Here is an 18,709-nt window from a genome sequence, read left to right as displayed (position 1 = left end):
TTGGTGTCTAATGCCCCCATCTGCCCCCCAGAGGGGCAGAAAGTCCACTAGATGCCAGGGAGTTTTTTGGACAAATTTTAATTAGGGTGGGGGCTGCCCAAAATGGGCATGCCATTGCCCCACCCTAATTAAAATTTGCCAAAAAAATCCCTGGCGTCTAGTCGGCTACTGCCCCGACTGCCCCCCACGGGGGGCAGGAAGGCTGTTATTTTTGTGGGTGGGGGCATGGTCATGCCCGTTTTGGAAGCCCCCACCCTAATTCAAATTTGCCCCAAAACAATCCCTGGCATCTAGTGGGCTTTTTACCCCCCCGGTCAGGGAAGATTGGGGCTAATGCCCCCATCTGCCCCCTAGGGGAGCAGAAAGTCCACTAGACGCCAAGCAGTTTTGGGGCAAATTTGAATTTTGGGGGCTGCCTAAAACGGGCATGCCAATGCCCCCACCCTAATTAAAATTTGCAAAAAAAATCCCTGCATCTAGGGGGTTTTTTGCCCCCCGGGGGAAAAGATTGGGGGCTACTGCCCCATCTGCCCCCCAGGGGGGCAGGAAGGCTGTTATGTATGTGGTCGGGGGTGGGGGCATGGGCATGCCCATTTTGGGAGCCCCCACCCTAATTCAAATTTGCCTCAAACAAATCCCTGGTGTCTTGTGGGCTTTTTGCCCACCCCCCGGCGGAGCAGATTTGGGGCTAATGCCCCCATCTGCCCCTCACGGGGGGCAGAAAGTCCACAAGATGCCAGGGAGTTTATGGGGCAAATTTTAATTAGAGTGGGGGCTACCCAAAACGGGCATGCCCCCACCCTAATTAAAATTTGCCTAAAAAATCCCTGGCGTCTACTGGGCTTTTTGCCCCCCGGGGGGCAGATTTGGGGCTAATGCAGAAAGGCTGTCATTTTTCCGGGAGTAGGTGGGGGCATGGGCATGCCTATATTGGGCAGCCCCCACCACAATTTAAACATTTTTAAAAAATCCCTGGCGTATGGTGGGCTTTCTGCCGCACGGGCATCAGATTAGGGGCTACTGCCCCCAACTGCCCCCCAGGGGGGCAGAAAGGCTGTAAATTGTGCAGGGTGGAGGCATGGACATGCCCTTAATGGGCAGCCTCCACCCTAATATATTATGTGCCCAAAAGTAAATATCCCTGGTGTCTAGTGGGCTTTTTGCCCACCGGGTGGCAAATTGGGGGCTACTGCCCCCATCTGCCCCCCCCAGGGGGGGCAAAAAGACTAAATCACACCCATTACATTTGGGGGGAGCAAAAGCCCTTGCCCAAGGGGCCGCTCCCGCCTCCCTGGTGTCTAGTGGGTGGATCCCTGCTTGGGGATCGCCCTCCTTGGGCAATCCCCAAGCAGGGATCCACTGGGGAGGGGTACCATTGGAAAGGGGAGATTCTCCCCTTTCCAATGATACCTCTTCCGTCTTTCTACATGCCCGGGGGATAGAAAGTGAAACTGAAATGAGCCTAAAGGCTCATTTCAGTTTTGGTTTCTGTGCAATGATGACAGCGCGACATGGGCGCTGATCGTCATTACACAGAAACCAGGGATGGGGCCTTGGGAGCTGGGGAAGCTCTACCCTAGCTCCCAAGGTCACAGGGGAATAATAAAAATCCCTTTGCTGTCTGCAGCAGAGAGAGTTCGTGCCCCTGGCCTCATGACGGAATGGTTCCGTCATGAGCACAGGGGCACCGATGCTCATGACGGAACTATTCCGTCATGAGCATTGAAGGGGTTGATGATAGTGTTTACATTGAAATCTGTGTCATTTTTGCTCCCTGGTTGTTGGTTGACATGTTAACTGGGTACTGATATGGACAATGTATTTTGGATGTTGATTTCACAGGTCTATTGTTATGGCTTGTATTAGGTTACAAATGGCATGTATTAAGTGATGGTATGTGGTTGCAGGAAGGTGCATTTATAGTGTTTTAAGATACAAGGCGAGGTGTAACTGTGGGTCATGTCATGTAGGGTTAGCTTTGTGGGAACATGCTGGGGTAGATGCAATATGTGATAGATGGTGTTTGCAATAGATACACGTTTTAAGTTTGGGCAAGGGCATGCACAAAAAGAGTTTTACAATGTACTTTGTCTCACTTTTGCATCATGCCATTACCTTTTTTAATTTCGGCCACTATGTGCAGCTTCACATCTGTCTTCAGCAACAGAAGTTTATTATTTAGACAAGGAATTCCAAAATGTGGACCCTATTTGTATTTCAAATCCGCCCATGCTTTGTGCTGTAAATCTCGCTCTCCCAGCACTTACCGTTTCATGGAAGGGTCTGATGTTACAATTTTTCCAGCTCTTCCGACTTACGAGATGGCAGTCTGTTTCAAGCACGTCAATCGTGAAATAATAGATATTTCCAGCACCCTAAAAACGGAATATAAAGCTTATTACTTACAAAGTTGTGAAAGAGGAAGACATGAATCATGATGGTACCGTGCAGCCTTCAAAAAGACACTATAAACACCCAAGGGTGAAGTTCTGGGTGACTGTCCAAATCATAAAACATTCTTTGGGAGACTGATATGGATAGGTCATAAGCTAAGCTGGGTGACATATCTTTGAATAGATGAGCATGAGATTGTATTCTCTCCATATCAAATCATGGGAAGACACCTCAACAGATGAAGTTTCACTCCTTTATTGCCCGAACACAGATATTTTTCATAATCAAGACGGTGAAGGCGGAGTTCTTGTCAAGAAGGTGATGAAAATGGCACACCCACTGTAAGGTTGCCTCACCAACCTAAAAAATGACTGTAATAAAAAACTATCTGAAGGGTGTAATAAACTACAATATGACTAGGGGGCAGAAATATCAGACATCATGAAAGATTTACAGAATGATGTCTCCAGAATTGACTCAGTGGATCAATCTTTGAAATCCTTATCAGAGAGCAGTCAAATTGCTACAACCTCAGTTGTTTTTCTAGAACATTAAGTTAAGCAGCATATGGACAAATGCGAGGATCTTGAGAGCAGATCAAGAAGGGACAACTTGAGAATTCAAAATTTGAAAGAAAGCAAAGCAGGGGACATTGAAGGGTTTCTCCGGGATCTCTTTAGGAAGACTCCACGTAAAGGCAATGACTTTCCCATAGGAGAATAAATAGCGCATAGCGTGGGAAAGAAAAATCTGGATGAGAATGCAAGACCACATGACATTATGGTGAAGCTGTACTTATATCAATCAATCAATCAGTCATTTGTAAAGCACAGCAATGTCACCCTAGGGGTAACACATTAATCAAATAAACTCTTTTTAGTGGTTGGATAAAGAAATGCATCCTGTGTGAAGTATGAACGATATGAACTCTTGTGAAGGAGGGAGAAGCATCACTGTAATCGGAAAAACAGCCTTAACAATGCGGGCTGAGCCACGCGTACTGTTTCTCCGCAAGCCGTACTATGCTTGCCTTAACCACACATATGCTGTGACAACGCATATGCGTGGTTAAGGCAATGTGCTGTCTAGTTGCCGAGAGGAGGCACAGGAAGGGGAAGACAGGAAGAGGAAGGACTATCGGGAATCAGGAGAGGACACAGTGAGGTAAATGAGGCTGGGGCTTGGTCTTGGGGGATGGAGGGGTAGTTTTTCGGGGTGGGTTTAGGTTTTATCACTCAGGAGGGGGTCAGGTAGTTTTTAGGGTAAGGGACAGTTTTTAGGGCTAAGTCCGGGGGGAAAAGGGCCAGCTTACAGGGCAGGGAGCAGGGTCAGGGTAGTTTTTGGGGAGTGGGCTTAATTTTTAGGGCTCAGGGTAGAGGGAGAAGGGACAGTTTACAGGATAATGGGCAGGGTCATGGTAGTTTAGGGCTGTAGGGGATAGTTTTCAGGGCTCAGGGCAGGGGACATTTTTTGGCCTCAGGGCGGGTGGGGAGCTGGGTCCAGGTACTTCACAGAGGTAGGGAACAGTATCTTAGGGCTGGGGTAGGTTTGGGGGCATGGGGTTTAATTATTAGGGCTCAGGCCAGGCAGAAAAGGGACAGTTTACAGGGCAGTGATCAGGGTTGGGTAATTTAAGGATGTAGGGGATAGTTTTTAGGGCTCAGGGAAGGGAGGCTGGGCTCGGGGACGTTTTTGGTGCGCAGGCTTAATTTTTGGGGCTCAGGGCACAAGGAGAAGGGACAATTTACAGGGTAGTTTAGGGATGTAGGGGATAGTTTAGGACTCAGGGGGAGGGGGCTGGGGTCGGGGTATTTTCTAGGGTGTGGGTTTAGTTTTTAGGAGGCAGGGTAGGGGGCAAAGGGACATTTTACAGGGCAGGGGTATGATCTTTGGCCCGCATGTCCCTTTACCCATCATGTCTTTACCACAAAATTGTGTGGTAAAGGCATGCATGGTAAAGGCATGCGTGCTAAAGACGCACTCATGGCAGAGACAGCGTTGTACAGGCATGCGTTGTACAATCATACAACTCTATAATCCAACCACAGACAGCATCTTAAAGATCATAAAAAGCGTGAATCTACCAAACTAAGGTCTAAAAATCATAATCTTAGATCTAGCAAATATATTTAAATGTTGAAATGCAGTGGTGGAACTAACAATTGGGTGGAACTATCCCTATGTGACCAAATTGAATCAACTGTAAATATGGAAGCATCGACATATGTTATGTTATGTTATAAGATTTTATTAAGCGCACATTTCACCCGAGGGTCTCAAAGCGCTAGCTTATCCTGAAAAACAGTAGAGGAGAAGGAATGAAGAGAGCAGGCTGAGGGAAGAGAGATCAGAACAGCCAGGTTTTTTAAGCCTTATGACATTTTCAATGGTTGGTCTCCATACGTAGATGCAGAGGGAGTGAGTTCCATAGGGTTGGGGTAGGATGCGAAAAAGATCTCTCGCCATTTCTGGTGGTACGAATCTTGAACGAGATAAGAAGATGTTTATTGGTGGATCTGAGGGTTCTGGAGGGGTTATACCTGATCCAGTTTTTTAGCAAGATAGTGTGGTCCATGTCTAAGGATGGTTTTATGGACCAGACAGTTGATCTTAAATATTATGCGTTTTCTGATGGGAAGCCAATGAAGAGCTCTCAAACTTGGTGTTGAGGGGGATCAGGAGGGTAGATTTAACACCAGTCTGGCTGCGGTATTTTGGAGGACCTGTAATTTGGTTAGGAGCTCTTCACTGATGGAAGCCATTAGGGCATTTCCATAGTCTAGCCGACTGATGATTAATTCTTGAACCAGCAGCATCTGAGATGCCAGTGGAACCCATTGGAAGATCTTAAGGTAACTGCGCATTAATCCATAACAAATGCTAGCCACATGATTGACATGATCGGTCAAGGAAAGGTGATTGTCAATCAGCACCCCTAGATTACGAGCTACCGACTTGGTAGATGGACATGGGCGAGATTGGAAGGCCACCAATCACTCGACCACAAGGTTTGGGCTTTACCAAAGAGGATGATTTCCGTTTTGCTGGTATTGAGTTGCAGATGATTGGTTTGCATCCAGATGTGTATGTCAGACATACACTTCATGAATCGAAGTTTGGCATCAGTTGGATCTGGCCTAGCATGATTAACAGTGAGTATCGTCGGCATACGATACTGTATCAAAGCCATATGATTTGATCACACTGGCTAAGGGTGCCACATACAGATTGAAGAGTGTGGGACTTAAGATAGAGCTCTGGGGGACACCCTTGTCTATAGGTTGGCTACTGGAGACAAAAGCACCCACGTGTACTTTCAAAGTTCGTTCTGTTAGATAACTCCTGAGCCAGTTCAATGCGGTGCCCCTGACACCCATCTCCCACTGACAATTCACAAGAGTGCTGTGGGAGATGGTGTCAAAGGCAGCCGATAGATCAAGTAAAACCAGAATGGCTGATTGATCAGCATCAAGAGAGAGTCTTATGTTGTCAACTTTCTCCAACAAAGCAGTTTCTGTACTATGTAAGGCCCGAAACCCAGATTGAGAGGGGTTATTGCTCTCCAAAAAGGTGATAAATTGTTTCTTAATTAGCGACTCCAGGACCTTCCCAAAAAGAGGGAGAAGGGAGATGGGCTGAAAGTTATTTGGCTCCTTGGGGTTCAGGGTAGAATTCTTTAATATGGGCTTGACCATAGCCGCTTTCCATTTTGTTGGAATCGTTGAGTGGGGTAAGGATTGGTTTAAAAGCTTGGTAAGGCCCGTGAGAAAGGCTGGCCCAATTATGGACAGAATATGAGGGGAGACTGGTTCGGCAGGGGAGCCTGATTTAACCTTACAGAGGGCAGTACTAACTTCCTCTTGGGTGAATTCAGTGAATTCCTTCAGGGAGGTTGGATTGGAGGCACGGTCACTGACGGACCAATGGTACTGATTTTCGCCAGCCTTGTGGGGAAAGAGGCTGTGAATGTTATCCACGATAAAGGTGTACAGAGTGTCCGCCCAGTCTTGCAAAAAGAGTTGTTCCGGCTAACATGAGGTGGGACTGGTGAATTCTTTTAATATTTTATAGTGTTCTTTATGGGAGTTAGCGGCCTTATTTATTCTGTCGCCTAGATAGATTTTCTTGCCCGCTGCTATATGATCAAGGTAGCGTCTGTGAGTAGATTTATAGGCCTGTATGTCTTCGGCACTTTGGGAGTGACTCCACTTAAGTACTGCTTTCCGGGCTGCTAGCTTATCAGATTTTACGTCAGCAGTAAACCAAGGTGACGTTTTGTGATTACGTTTAACTTTTATCACGGGAGCAATGATATCAAGGGCCTGACTGATTGCTACCTCAAATGATTCAACTGCAGAATTGAGGTTGTCTGTGTTGAGCTGGGGGAGTGGTAAAGTGGTGAGAAAAAGTGACTAAATTGACTTTATTCCATGGCCTACTCAATATTGGTTCTTTCCATGGGTTGCTTTGAGTAAAAGCTTTCTGTAAGGATAATTTATTAGGTGATGATCTGACCAAAGGACTGGAATTGGAGACTCCACTTTAATGTGAGAAGAGTTGGTAAATAGGAGGTCGAGTGTGTGGTCTGCTGAGTGGGTGGGGCCAACTACCAGCTGATTGAGGCCCAAAGTATATTTAGGCTCAAGATGAGTGTGTTGGTGTGAATGTCAGATAAAAGTTCAGCATGATGGTTAAAATATCTAAGTAGGAGAAAATCATCAGTAGCCAATACATATTGGGGTAAATTCCAAGCTAAGGTCGGAGCAAGGTAATGAGACGTCAATGAAAGGAAGATGTACAATTAAAAGATATGAAACAACACTGACAATGGAAGGGGTGCCAAGAGCCAGTGAATAGCCACTAAGAGGGCCTTTGCAACACTGGAACCTTGAGGAAAAATATACAGTGGCGGGGAGGGGAGGGAAGGTGAATTGATACTTGTTTATTTAATGTTGGAGTTTATGTTTTGAGTATTTTGGAGGGCGTAAAGGAGAACAATGGGAATGCACAAATGGGTGAAAAGATGAACAAAGCTTGGGAAGCCTTTCCTAGGGAAGAATACTTAAAATAAAATGGATATTGCAGCTTCTATCAAGATATGTTAGTGGCTTTAAGACCTTCACTAAGAGGCAGACACTCCAGCTGTAACTTAACAGGGTTAAACCAAATATATTTATGCTTCAAGAGACTCACGTCTTGGGGACTTGATCAAAAATGGATGAGGCGTAAACACAATCCCACTTAGCTCTACCCTTCAGTATCCAATAAGATGGCAGCGGTGGCAATATCAGTTATGCACACAGTTGGCGCTCAAAATGTACTAACTAACAGACACAGAGGGTCCGATTCCAATCCGGGTCGGAAGGGCACCGAATACGATCCGGCCGGAAAATCTATGTGCCGTAAGCGTGTTTTCTGCCCGACTCGTACAGCTGTACGTGCGAGCAAGTATGATGCGAGCTACATGAAATTCCCCGACCGACTCGTTTCCGGGTCTGAACCACTCCGTAAGTCTCGGTCGGAAGCTAACCGCGGCGTGCAATGGATGCGATTCACGACCGAGCCATTATGATGCACACGTCGGACAGCCTGTGTGTCCGGCTCGCAAATCGTCCAGGTGGTTGCCTTTGGGGGTCCGCGTCGGACCCCCTGTCACCCACAGCCCTACGACTCGGACACAAGGGGAGACCCATGGGTCTCCCCAACACAGGCATGTATGATGCAGATGGCACCGACGCGTACTCACTGTAGGGGGCGCACTTGTCCGCAACGTACCCATTCAGTCAATGGGAGCCCATGTATGCGTCGTACAACCGGCTCCCATTGACTTCTATGGGAGTCTGATCAAACCGAGTCCGACAGCATACGGCCGCACGGTCGGACTGCAGGACTCCGGATCGGTTGGAAAACACTCCGGATCCGGCTCGGTCGGAGTGCTTTCCGGCCTGGATCGGAATCGGCCCCACAGTGGGTAGATATGCAGTGTTCCAGCTGTATTGCAGTGGTACAATAATCTTAATACCTAATGTGTATCCCACAAATTCAAATCCAGACTGTTTTCTTTGCTCTCCGATGCTGGAGCTGAGCCACCTCTTGAACTAGGAACTGGTAGTAGGAGGTGATTTTAACCTAATTTGGGATGGTAATCTGGATCACTCAAACCACCAAGGTCAAACATACAAGGCAGCCAGCAAAACAATTAAAAACATTGATAGAAAAGTCAGAGTTGGTTGATGCCTGGAGGTTGATACACTGAAAGGAGAGAGAGTACTCTTTCTTTTCAGCCACACATAGGATTTGCACTAGAATGGATTACCTGTTGGGGAGAATATAGGGACTCAATGTTGGGGACATAACACTATCGGATCACACCCGGGTCTTATTGAGTTGGAAGAAAGGCATCATGAGACAAAGACACATACAATGGCACCTCAAAGAATACTTGTTGTGAAACCATACTAACTTACAGGAAGTATGAGATAGCATACACGATTATGTGTCTGTCCATGGGCATGACTAACACTATTGACCCAATGGGATGCATTGAAAGCATTTCTGAGAGTCATTTTCATAGCTCTGGATGCATGCAACACAAGGAAAAGGGCAGTAGACACAGAAAAGTTTTTGGGAGAATTAAGAAAGGAGGACATCTTAATAAACAGCAAACCACTGCTGAAAGACTTAGAAGGATTAATGGACTAAGGGGAGAATAATCCCCTATCTCCTGTTAACTCCTGTTAAGGGACCAAACAAAAAATCTGCTATACAGGCAATAAAGCAGGGAGGTTGTTGGCTCTCCAGTGTAAGGGCAAAAATTATAAGGCTTATATTATAGAAATCAAAGACGTACATAGAATACTCCTCATGGATGAAAAGGAAAGTCAGAAGCCTTTCGAAGGTTTTACCAAGAGCTATACACTAAAGGGAGGGAAGATGAAAATGAAGAAAGAAAATATTTTCAGGAATGCAGAGAGAAAATACCTTGACAGACCCATTGAAAATAAATAAATTCTAGCAGAGATAAAGACACTAAAAGGAGGGCAATCACCTGGGCTAGACGACTACACAGCTGCTTTTTATAAAAATTAAGAGGGATATCAGCCCCACAACTGACACAGGATTTCAATTCATTTGAAGTATCAGGCTGCTACCTTATCTATGAGAGAAGCAGATGTGACTTTAATTCCAAAACTTGGCAAAGATATCAGGGATTGTATGTCCCATAAGCTTATGCACTGTAAAAACTTGATCTAAAAATGTTCACAAAGGGTTTCACAATCTTCCTGATTTTGTTGATGTAGACCAGTCAGGTTTTGTCAAGGGATTGCAAACACACAGCATTAGGAGGGTTGCTCATTTGATATAAAAGACCACCAAGAAAAAGATTCCATAGATATTGCTCACACCAGACACTGGAAAGGCTTTGATCCCCTTAGTTTGAGTTTTATAGGACATGCTTTCAACATACTCGGGTTTGGCACTAAGAAGTACTGCTCAATAGTGGTCAACTATAAAGTGCCCAGATCAAGAATAATAGTTAAACAGGACAAATCTGACTAAGTGACATTGCAGTGGGGGGCCAGACAGGAGTGGTCGCTCTTGCTGCCATTATTTGCCTGATCCGTAGAACCACTATGTGCAATATTAAGGGCAGATCCAGAGGCTTGTTTTCAAGGGAGAGCTCCATAAATGATGCCTCTTTGAGGACAATGTTCTTCTGATTTTGCCAGAGATCTCATTTTCTGCAGTAGTCCAACAAATGGATCCATTTAAAAACATTGTGGTGCTTAGATTTAATAAATAGAAGTCAGAGGCTTGCTGCTACAGCAAGAGGAGGTCATGAAATTACAGGGTGACTTCTCTTTTAGATGGTTGACATCCCACATAAAATACTTGGATTTAAACATTACCTATCCCTATCAAAACCAATTCAGGCCAACTGGTCCGGGATGAGGAAATAAATAGCACATGATCTCGGCAGATGGGGCATCTTACCACTGTCATAGCCAGGAATGATTGCCATGGTAACATGAATATACTAGCATAACTTGTTTACTTATTTCAGGCAATGCATGTTTCCTATCGAAAGAAGATATATTTTCTCTTCAAAAACAAATAGAGACTTATATATAGAATGAAAAGAGGGCACGAGTATCCAGAAAAATACAAATGGCATCCAGAACTGGGGGTCGATTATCATTCCCTGATTTATGGCAATACTATCAGGCTGCCAGGCTGTGATTCCTTCAAGACTTGACTAAAAGGGAAACTGACAAAGTATTTATGGACAGAGCTGTTATGGGCAGACACGTGTGATATCCTGTGGCTTCCAAAGCATGCTAGACATAGAAAGGCATACAAAGCAACACACCTCACACAATCATGAAAACAAAGGTTGAAATAGACACAAAGCTGGGGCGTACAACCTATCCATCACCTTTCATACCTATTACCAGAACCTCTATGACACTGCAACGCCCTTTATCAGTATGTAAGTCCATTTTCTCAACCAAGTCAACCCTCTTAACGCTTTATAAAAAGCAACTGTGTGGCCATCCAGCGCAGTTGATTGCCTTCCCTTTAGAGTCTTTATCACTGTTAGAATGTATTTAATTTCAATGGGTCTGTCAAGGTATTTTCTCTGTGCATGTGTCAATGTGGGAGGACTACATTCCTGAAAATATTTTCCCTCTTCATATTCGTCTTCCCTCCCTTTAGTGTATAGCTCCTGGTAAAAGCTTCAAAAGGCTTCAGTCTTCCCTTTTCTTTGTGTTTATCCACTATCATTATCAGCATTTCAATTACTGAAACAGGCCAAAAAGAGGACAATATGAACACAAATATCTGGCAGACGACATGTATTTCATCTGGTTCAGACTTTTTTTAATGCTACAATAGTAAAGTTCAAGTACTATACATGATTGTGTAAATGTTTCAATTTAGCATAAATGTTTTTGAAAGAGCAAGCAACCATTCGTTTCTAATAAAAGATTACAAGTCTCCCAAAAATTGAGAGGTGGAGAAACCCAAAATGTGCTTCCATCAAAGAAAAAGTAAGCTACCTATTACAGCTGTAAAAGGTCCTATGCTTCCCAATAGACATTAGTCTCAAAATGCATTTCAATGATCTTTGTTTTGTGTGTTATGTATAAATAAAGGGATGTGAGAAACAACCAAAGTTGATATTCATGCAAAAGAAAAATTAATTCCAGAAGTGGCCCATGTCAGGCAAATTAAGGACCTCAGTGGAGAATGGAACAAAAAATTAATCACAACAAGGGCTTAGTGATAGCACCTCAATAAACTACTGCTTATAACTTGTAGCCTTATGGACAGTAGTCCAGGTACAGTATTGAAATCAAGTAGCTGATCTGCAATGAAGAACAAGAAATATCAATCCTAAATGATGTTCACGAAAATAATAAAAATGAAATATAGTTAGCCTCACCCAAGTGCACCGCTTACCAAACATGTAGGGTCTATATTGCAGACTCCATAGTTATATATGTAGACAAGATGTTTCCGAATTAAATAGCAAGCAACTTGAAATAAATAATATTTCACTCCATGATGTGGATGAAAATAATGATAGGGCATAAGCTTTCTATTATTTTAAGACATCATTACTGACCTTATATTCATCAGCCAGCTCACACAAGCTAATGCCATGTAAGGTGATAAACTGTACAAACACTAAAATAGTGTGATCTTTTTGAAGAGAGGACAGGCGGCCAAGCATCTGGTACCATTTGTACTCGCCATTTTTTTAGTGGTAAAACTGATATTCGGATAAGCAGGATGTTGTGTAAAAATATGAAATGTGGATGCACCAGGAAACGAGATATAGTGAAAAACCAATAATATAGACTAGGTTCTCTTTGTTTTGTTATTAAAGTTTATTACACTCGTGTTTGTCCAACTTGTTCAAAGGAGACAACTTACTTTTGTTTTACAAAGTTACTTTATTTTTGCAAGGCCACACATAGCCACGCAAATTGGGCTTTGTGTGACTTAGTAAATACCAAAATAGATTTTGCAATGAGATTGTGTCAAAAAGTGAATGGTGGAAAGGACCATCTTCTGCATGGCATTCGCCCAGATGTTTACCTTCTTTAGATAAACCACTTTTTGTTGGCCGTAGGACTCTGCCCATTTTGTTTGCTCATGCCACCCAGAAGTAAAGTGCTTGTGCTCTCCCTTTAAACATGATGATTTTGCCAAATTTCTAATTGGCACCTCTAAGTCACATATATACGTCCCAAGTATAAGGAACAACGTGTATCCAGGGCCTGTAAATCAATTTCTGCTAGCATGTTGCAGTACTCATTGTGCCACCCAGTAAAGTAGCACTATAAAATCTGTCTCCAAGCCCAACCCTGCCGCTTTTGTAGGTTGCATAAACTGCCATTTATTTGATAATCTTCTGCCAGGCCTAAACCTTCATTTTCAATACTTATAAGTCACACCTAAGGTAGGCCCAAATAAGCATAGGGCAGGGTTCATGGTATATTAAAGGTAGGACATGTATAATTAAAGTTTCACATGTCCTGGCAGTGAGAAACCTACAAAGTCAATTTTCAATGTGGCAGGACTAGCCCTCCAAAGAAAACACAATGGGATACTCTAAAACAACTTATAGTGCTTAATTGCAGTTGGGAGCTGCTAGAAATATAATACAATGACTCATTTTAATCATCTTTTAAAACCCAACTTAATGGTCAACTTGGATTTTATATTACTGTTTTGAAAATGAGACTTTTAGAAAGTTATTTTCCTGCCTAAACCAAATGTGTCTTTCTGTCAGTGTCACCTGCCTGTTAATAACTCTCCTTTGGTGTTATGTATACTGCTCACAGACGGTTGACAAAAGGCTTATGCGTAGAGAGGTGTTTTTCTTCCTTGAGCAAGATTGGTCTGGGGGTTGTGCCCAGCCCCTTACAGAGCTTCAAAAGATGCCTACCCTGTCATTGGCAGATATAGCTCACACCTAAGCCTGCTTCTCTTTGTCTTCCTAACCCAGCGGGTGGGATGAGCTGTCCACAATCTGGTTTGGAGTGACCACAAGGGAGGGTTTGGCTACTATCATTGACACACATATGGGTGGGTATAGGGAACTCTAACAAGGGGAAAGGGTCCTGCCCTGATAGATTTAGGTAGAGAAGGGCACTGTGGGATAGTTTACAGTAAAAACCACAGGGAGTGCTGCAAAAGAGGGTAGGGATACCCTTCTGAGGAGTGGCCACAAGTTTTCCTCACCCACAGACTTGCACTGGACATAAAGATAGCATCCTTAGAACACCTCACAGAACATTCTTAGAGCTGTGAATATCAGGGGATTCTGAGAGTTAATTATAAACAAAGCAGTTTATAATACTGGGTAGAAAGAGAAGGGTAGAAAACTACTTACAGTACTAAGAACTACTTGTGTAAAATAAACTGTTCATTTTAGTCAACATATGCTACCCTACTCTTCCTTCCCAGTATGACAAACTGCTTTGTTTATAATTAACTCTCAGCATCCCCTTGGGGATCTCACTTCTTGCCCTGGACCCACTGTGGCCAACTTTGAACCATTGTTTTGCCTAAACATATGTTAACCCCTGGTTCGTATTTTGGGGTACCCTTGTTGTAAATTGAAACAACGATGTGATTAAGCATTTACTAAAGACATTAATCCCCTTCCTCTAGATCATGTTTTCTCTGTTATGTTGACCGAAGTTCGGACTCCATTTTGTATCGTCATGCTTCCACGTGTTCTCCGCGAGAAGAGTCCAACCTCTGTGTTAGTTGCTCTTGTAATCTGCCTAGTAACAGTCTATAAATAGCTCTTTTGTCCATCTGGCACATGCCCAGACTTGACCACATCTGTTATCAGTTAGTCTTGCTTGACCATGTTTTCGCGGGCTCAAGGAGTGTGTTAGCTCCGCCCACATATTGATTCAGTATTGAAAATGACCATAAATGGTAATGTTCTTCGGCCTCATGTTGTATCCACCCACTCATGAGCCCCTCTATTGTGTATAAAAGGGGACCATGTACGCAAGTTCTTTGTGCTACTCTATGCAATACTGAAGAGTGTTGTGTGGATTGTAGGACCACCCTTAAGGGTTAATAAATGCTGTCTTTGTACTTTGCAGTTTCCGTGCCAACTTCCTTATAGATTCCATTACAGGAGAGCGAACCCTTGTGTCCTGCGGGCCTAGCTGGGGCCTGTACTCATCAATTGGCGCCCGTCACGTGGGGCTCATCGGCGACTCGGATGCTCGAAGGACTGGTCGCGACGAAGGTGAGGAATTTGGCCAGGGACGTGATCACTGCCAGCGGCGTCTTAGCCCTGGCATCCCGAGGGTTTTTCTTCCTTCCCTTCCGAGCTGACCGTCTGGGTGGCGCCGGTCCTCGACTGAGACCTCTTCTGTCGGTTCTGCCGTGAAAGCCGTTTGGGCGATTTTGGAGCTTGGCAGTTGGAATCTGGACTCTTGATTGGTAAGAACCGTTGTACGGTACTTGCTCCGAGTTTTTGAAGCCTGGTCTGGCTATTTGAGTTTGATTTGTGATGACTAGTCATATTTTGTATTTGTCTTTGTGAAAATATATGCGTTGCAACACATATAGGCAGGTAATGTGGAGAGATTTCTCCGGAGCTGTGTAACCCTGAACGGCGCAACGATTAAGTGCCCTTTTCTTTATAATATTGCATATTTTGCATTATTTCTGAGCATGCCTGCTTTTAGCGCACTCCGTAAGTGGTGTTGCTGCTTTAGAAACCGGTTGAACCTCGAGGAATCTGCTCCAGCTCCCCCAGAGGGGACTCCTAATCGGGATATGTATGTGAAGCATGGTCTTTCTTCTATAATGTACAGCACAGTATGGAGGAAATATACTAGAAAAGATCCTGAGTTGCGATGGCCTTTGTATGGATCGTTTGATATACGTAAGATTGAGTATGTGGAACAGTGTATGTGTAAACGGCGTGCTCGGCAGGATATGTTTGAGTGTGTGCGGTTGTGGGTGAAGGAAGTGCGTGAACGAGAGAAGCGTGAGAAAGCGCTGTTTGATAAAGAACAACGGAAGAATGATCAAGTGCGAGCACAGGAAACGAGGCGTCGGGAGGACAAAGAACAAACGGAGAGGCAAGAGAAAGAGCGTAGGCTGCAAGTCTCGGGTCAATATGCTGTTCGGCAGCCGCTTTATCCTGTCCTTAATAATATTGATGATGATTTTTATTTACTAGATCGCTCTCCGCCCCCTTATGTGGGCGCATCTGCTCCGAAGCCACAAGATTCTGACCCGGTTCCGGGTAAGGTAGATACGCGGTCCATGCTGTCGGCTGAGCAAATGGCTGAGCTTCGGCAAGTTTCCTTCCGTGCACTTAAGGGCAAAGTGTCCCTGGATGAATTGTTCCATACTTGGGGGCCGTGGCAGGAGCGAGAGAAATTGTATTTTTTGGGTCACTTTGCTGATGAAGTGACTGCTGCTTACCGGAAATATTCCAGTGTTTTTGAGCCTGATGATGTGACATTGGATGCTAAAGCATTGCATAATGGTGTTTTCTCTCCCTCTAAGGCTCCTGACACGGCTCGGCGGCTGTTCGCTTTGCGGGACGCGGTGCTGGCCCTTAAAGGAAAAGCGCGCCAACAAGCAGGGGAGGTGAAGCAGTCGGATCCGTGTACAGCAGAAGGCCACTCATCCACCTCCCAGTCAGATAAGGATGGCATAGTGCATGTTAAACCAATGCGAGAGGCGGCGCCTTTGTATGTTCCTCCTAAAGGAGCGGGGACTAGCTCGGACATTACCTCCGCCGATGCTAAGGGATATTTTGTGTATAATTGGGTTTATACTCCTTGGCATAGAACTGATGTTATGGCCTTAAAGAATGCATTGCCTGATCCCCGCAAGAATCCAGCGGCCTTCTACGAAGAAGTCGAGGGGGCCTTGAATTCTTGCGTTATGACCTTAGCAGATATAGACCTGTTCTTTGGCCTTATTCTGCCACCGGATATGTGGCGATCTGTCCGAAAGGTAGATGATGTAGTTGCCTTTAAGGCTCGGTGGTCTGACCTTGAGGATGAGGATAGGGAACGGAAGCCCGCGCAGAAACCACCCCAGAGTATCTTAGACCTCCCTGCTGCTATTCTGACCAAGTTGAAGACAATTATCCCCCCTAAAAAGATTGACTGGAATATGTTAGCTTCATGTAAACAGAAAGTTGACGAGTCGGTTGCGGACTTCTTTACGCGTTTTGAGGAGACGTTTCATGATTTTAGTGGCCAGTCGCTTACTGATGATACGGGTCGCCACCTCTTTGCGGATAAATATGTGGCTAATTTGCTGCCGGCAGTTGCGACCCGTTTGAAAGCGAGTGAAAGTTCTTGGTCTTCCGCTACACCGACGGCCCTCCTGACTATTGCCCAGTATTATGAGCGTCAGGAGCAAGAAGCAAAGGGCCAGGAGGAAAAGAAATCGAAGGATTTAAAAACAAAGGTGATGTTGGCACAAGTATATGGCCCGCCCCGACGGGGTAGTAATAGAGGTAGGGGAGGATTTTATGGTCCTCCCTCGGGCCGATCTGATTTGAATAGGAACCAATGTGCGTATTGTAAGCAATCGGGTCATTGGGCTAGGGACTGCCCGGTGTTGCATGCTTCGCGTCAGGGGCATACTCAGGGTGGCCCGCGAGGTAGAGGGGGTTTCTCGAACTTTAGAGGTAGTTCTAACGAACAGGCTCGTTTTGACTCTGCTGGGCAGCACCGAGATAGATCAAATGTTTTCGATCGCCAGCATCAGTATCAAGTGTCGGGGATTGACCGATCGGGGTACCATGACTCTCAGCATGCATAGGAATGCGTTGGATGGGGGTTAGAATCAGTTGAGGTGCCGGTCGATCAGAAGGGTCCTTATGTATCGGCTGAGGTTTTGGGCTCTACTGATCAGTTCCTAGTGGATACAGGAGCGACACGTAGTGCGCTGTCTAAGCAATTGGTTCCGGGGGCTCCCCCATCCGGCTTAATGGTCACATCGGTAGGGTTTGACGGTACACTCTCCCGAAGCCCTCTTTCGCAGCCCCTCATGTTTAAGGTTGATTCTTTTTCTGCACCCTGTCCGTTTCTGCTTGCCCCGTACACACCGGACAACATTATGGGCCTTGATATGTTAAAGCATTTTAGGGCTACGATCCGCTGTTCCCCTGCTGGTGTGCGGGTAATATTGAATGACAATTACCCCCGGTCTGAACGGATGTGTACGATGTCAGAGGATGCGCTGTTAGCTACCCTCCCTCGTGCTTTGTGGGCAACGTCGGATACTGATGTGGGACGAATGGTGATTCCACCGGTCCACATTAGTGTCCAGGAGGGGGCGGTGTTACCACGCCTCCCACAGTACCGTATTTCCCAGGAGGGCGAGGAGGCTCTCATACAGATAGTGCAGGATTTGATGGCGGTAGGGGTAGTGGAGGAAGTCCCCTACAACATTTGTAACAGTCCAATTCTTCCCATATTGAAAAAGGACACGGATGCCAGAGTTTATCGGTTTATAATTGATTTGAGAGAAGTAAATAAGATCGTGATACCTCAGTACCCAGTGGTTTCCGATATCACGACGTTGCTTACTTTGGTCCCGCCTACGGCGACTATGTTTTCAGTGATCGATTTGAAGAATGCCTTCTTTTCCATTCCCATTCACCCGGATAGCCGATATCTTTTTGGGTTTACATTAAATAATAGATCTTATCGTTTTTGTAGGATCCCCCAGGGCTACACAGAAAGCCCTAGTATTTACAGTCAGGCTTTGAAAAGACAATTGGATTCCTTTGTTCTGCTCGAGGGGGTCGCCCTCATTCAATATGTCGATGACATCTTGCTGGCGGCTGACACCCTGGAGTTGTGTGAAAAAAGTACGTTATCCTTACTTTCCTTTTTAGCATCCCACAATCATAAGGTATCTAGGAAGAAGTTGCAATTCTGTAGACCAAAGGTGACTTATTTGGGTCACCTTTTGTCTAAGGAGGGACGTGCACTCACACCGGATCGTATCCAAGTAATTTTGGACACACCGAGACCGTCCACGCAGAAGGACGTGCGTGCATTTTTGGGTCTTGTTTCTTTTTGTAGACAGTGGATATTGGGGTTTTCACATATAGCTAAGCCATTGTTAGCCCTCTTGACAAAGGACACGCCTATCCCAATCCCTTGGTCAGATGAGTGTGATACTGCTTTTCAGCACCTACGACAGGCCCTTTGTTCAGCACCAGTGTTAGGGACCCCTGATTATGCAAAACCCTTTTCATTGTATGTGCATGAGAAAGATGGATGTGCAT

General features: G+C 45.1%; 1 protein-coding gene across 1 annotated transcript in view; it reads right to left on the bottom strand.

The window, feature by feature from the left end:
- Positions 1-18,709, bottom strand: part of LOC146785922 (fetuin-B-like) — a 76,547-nt gene that overhangs the window by 34,556 nt on the left and 23,282 nt on the right. Inside the window, exon 2 of the mRNA XM_085635320.1 lies at positions 2,268-2,375. Within this exon, the coding sequence (XP_085491446.1) occupies positions 2,268-2,375 (108 nt within the window). The remainder of the gene's footprint in view (positions 1-2,267; positions 2,376-18,709) is intronic.

The sequence above is a fragment of the Triturus cristatus genome, chromosome 11 (assembly GCF_964204655.1).
Source record: "Triturus cristatus chromosome 11, aTriCri1.1, whole genome shotgun sequence".
Taxonomy (NCBI): Eukaryota; Metazoa; Chordata; class Amphibia; order Caudata; family Salamandridae; genus Triturus; species Triturus cristatus.
The sequence above is the reverse complement of the archived record's forward strand: the minus strand, read 5'-3'. Positions and strand labels throughout refer to the sequence as shown.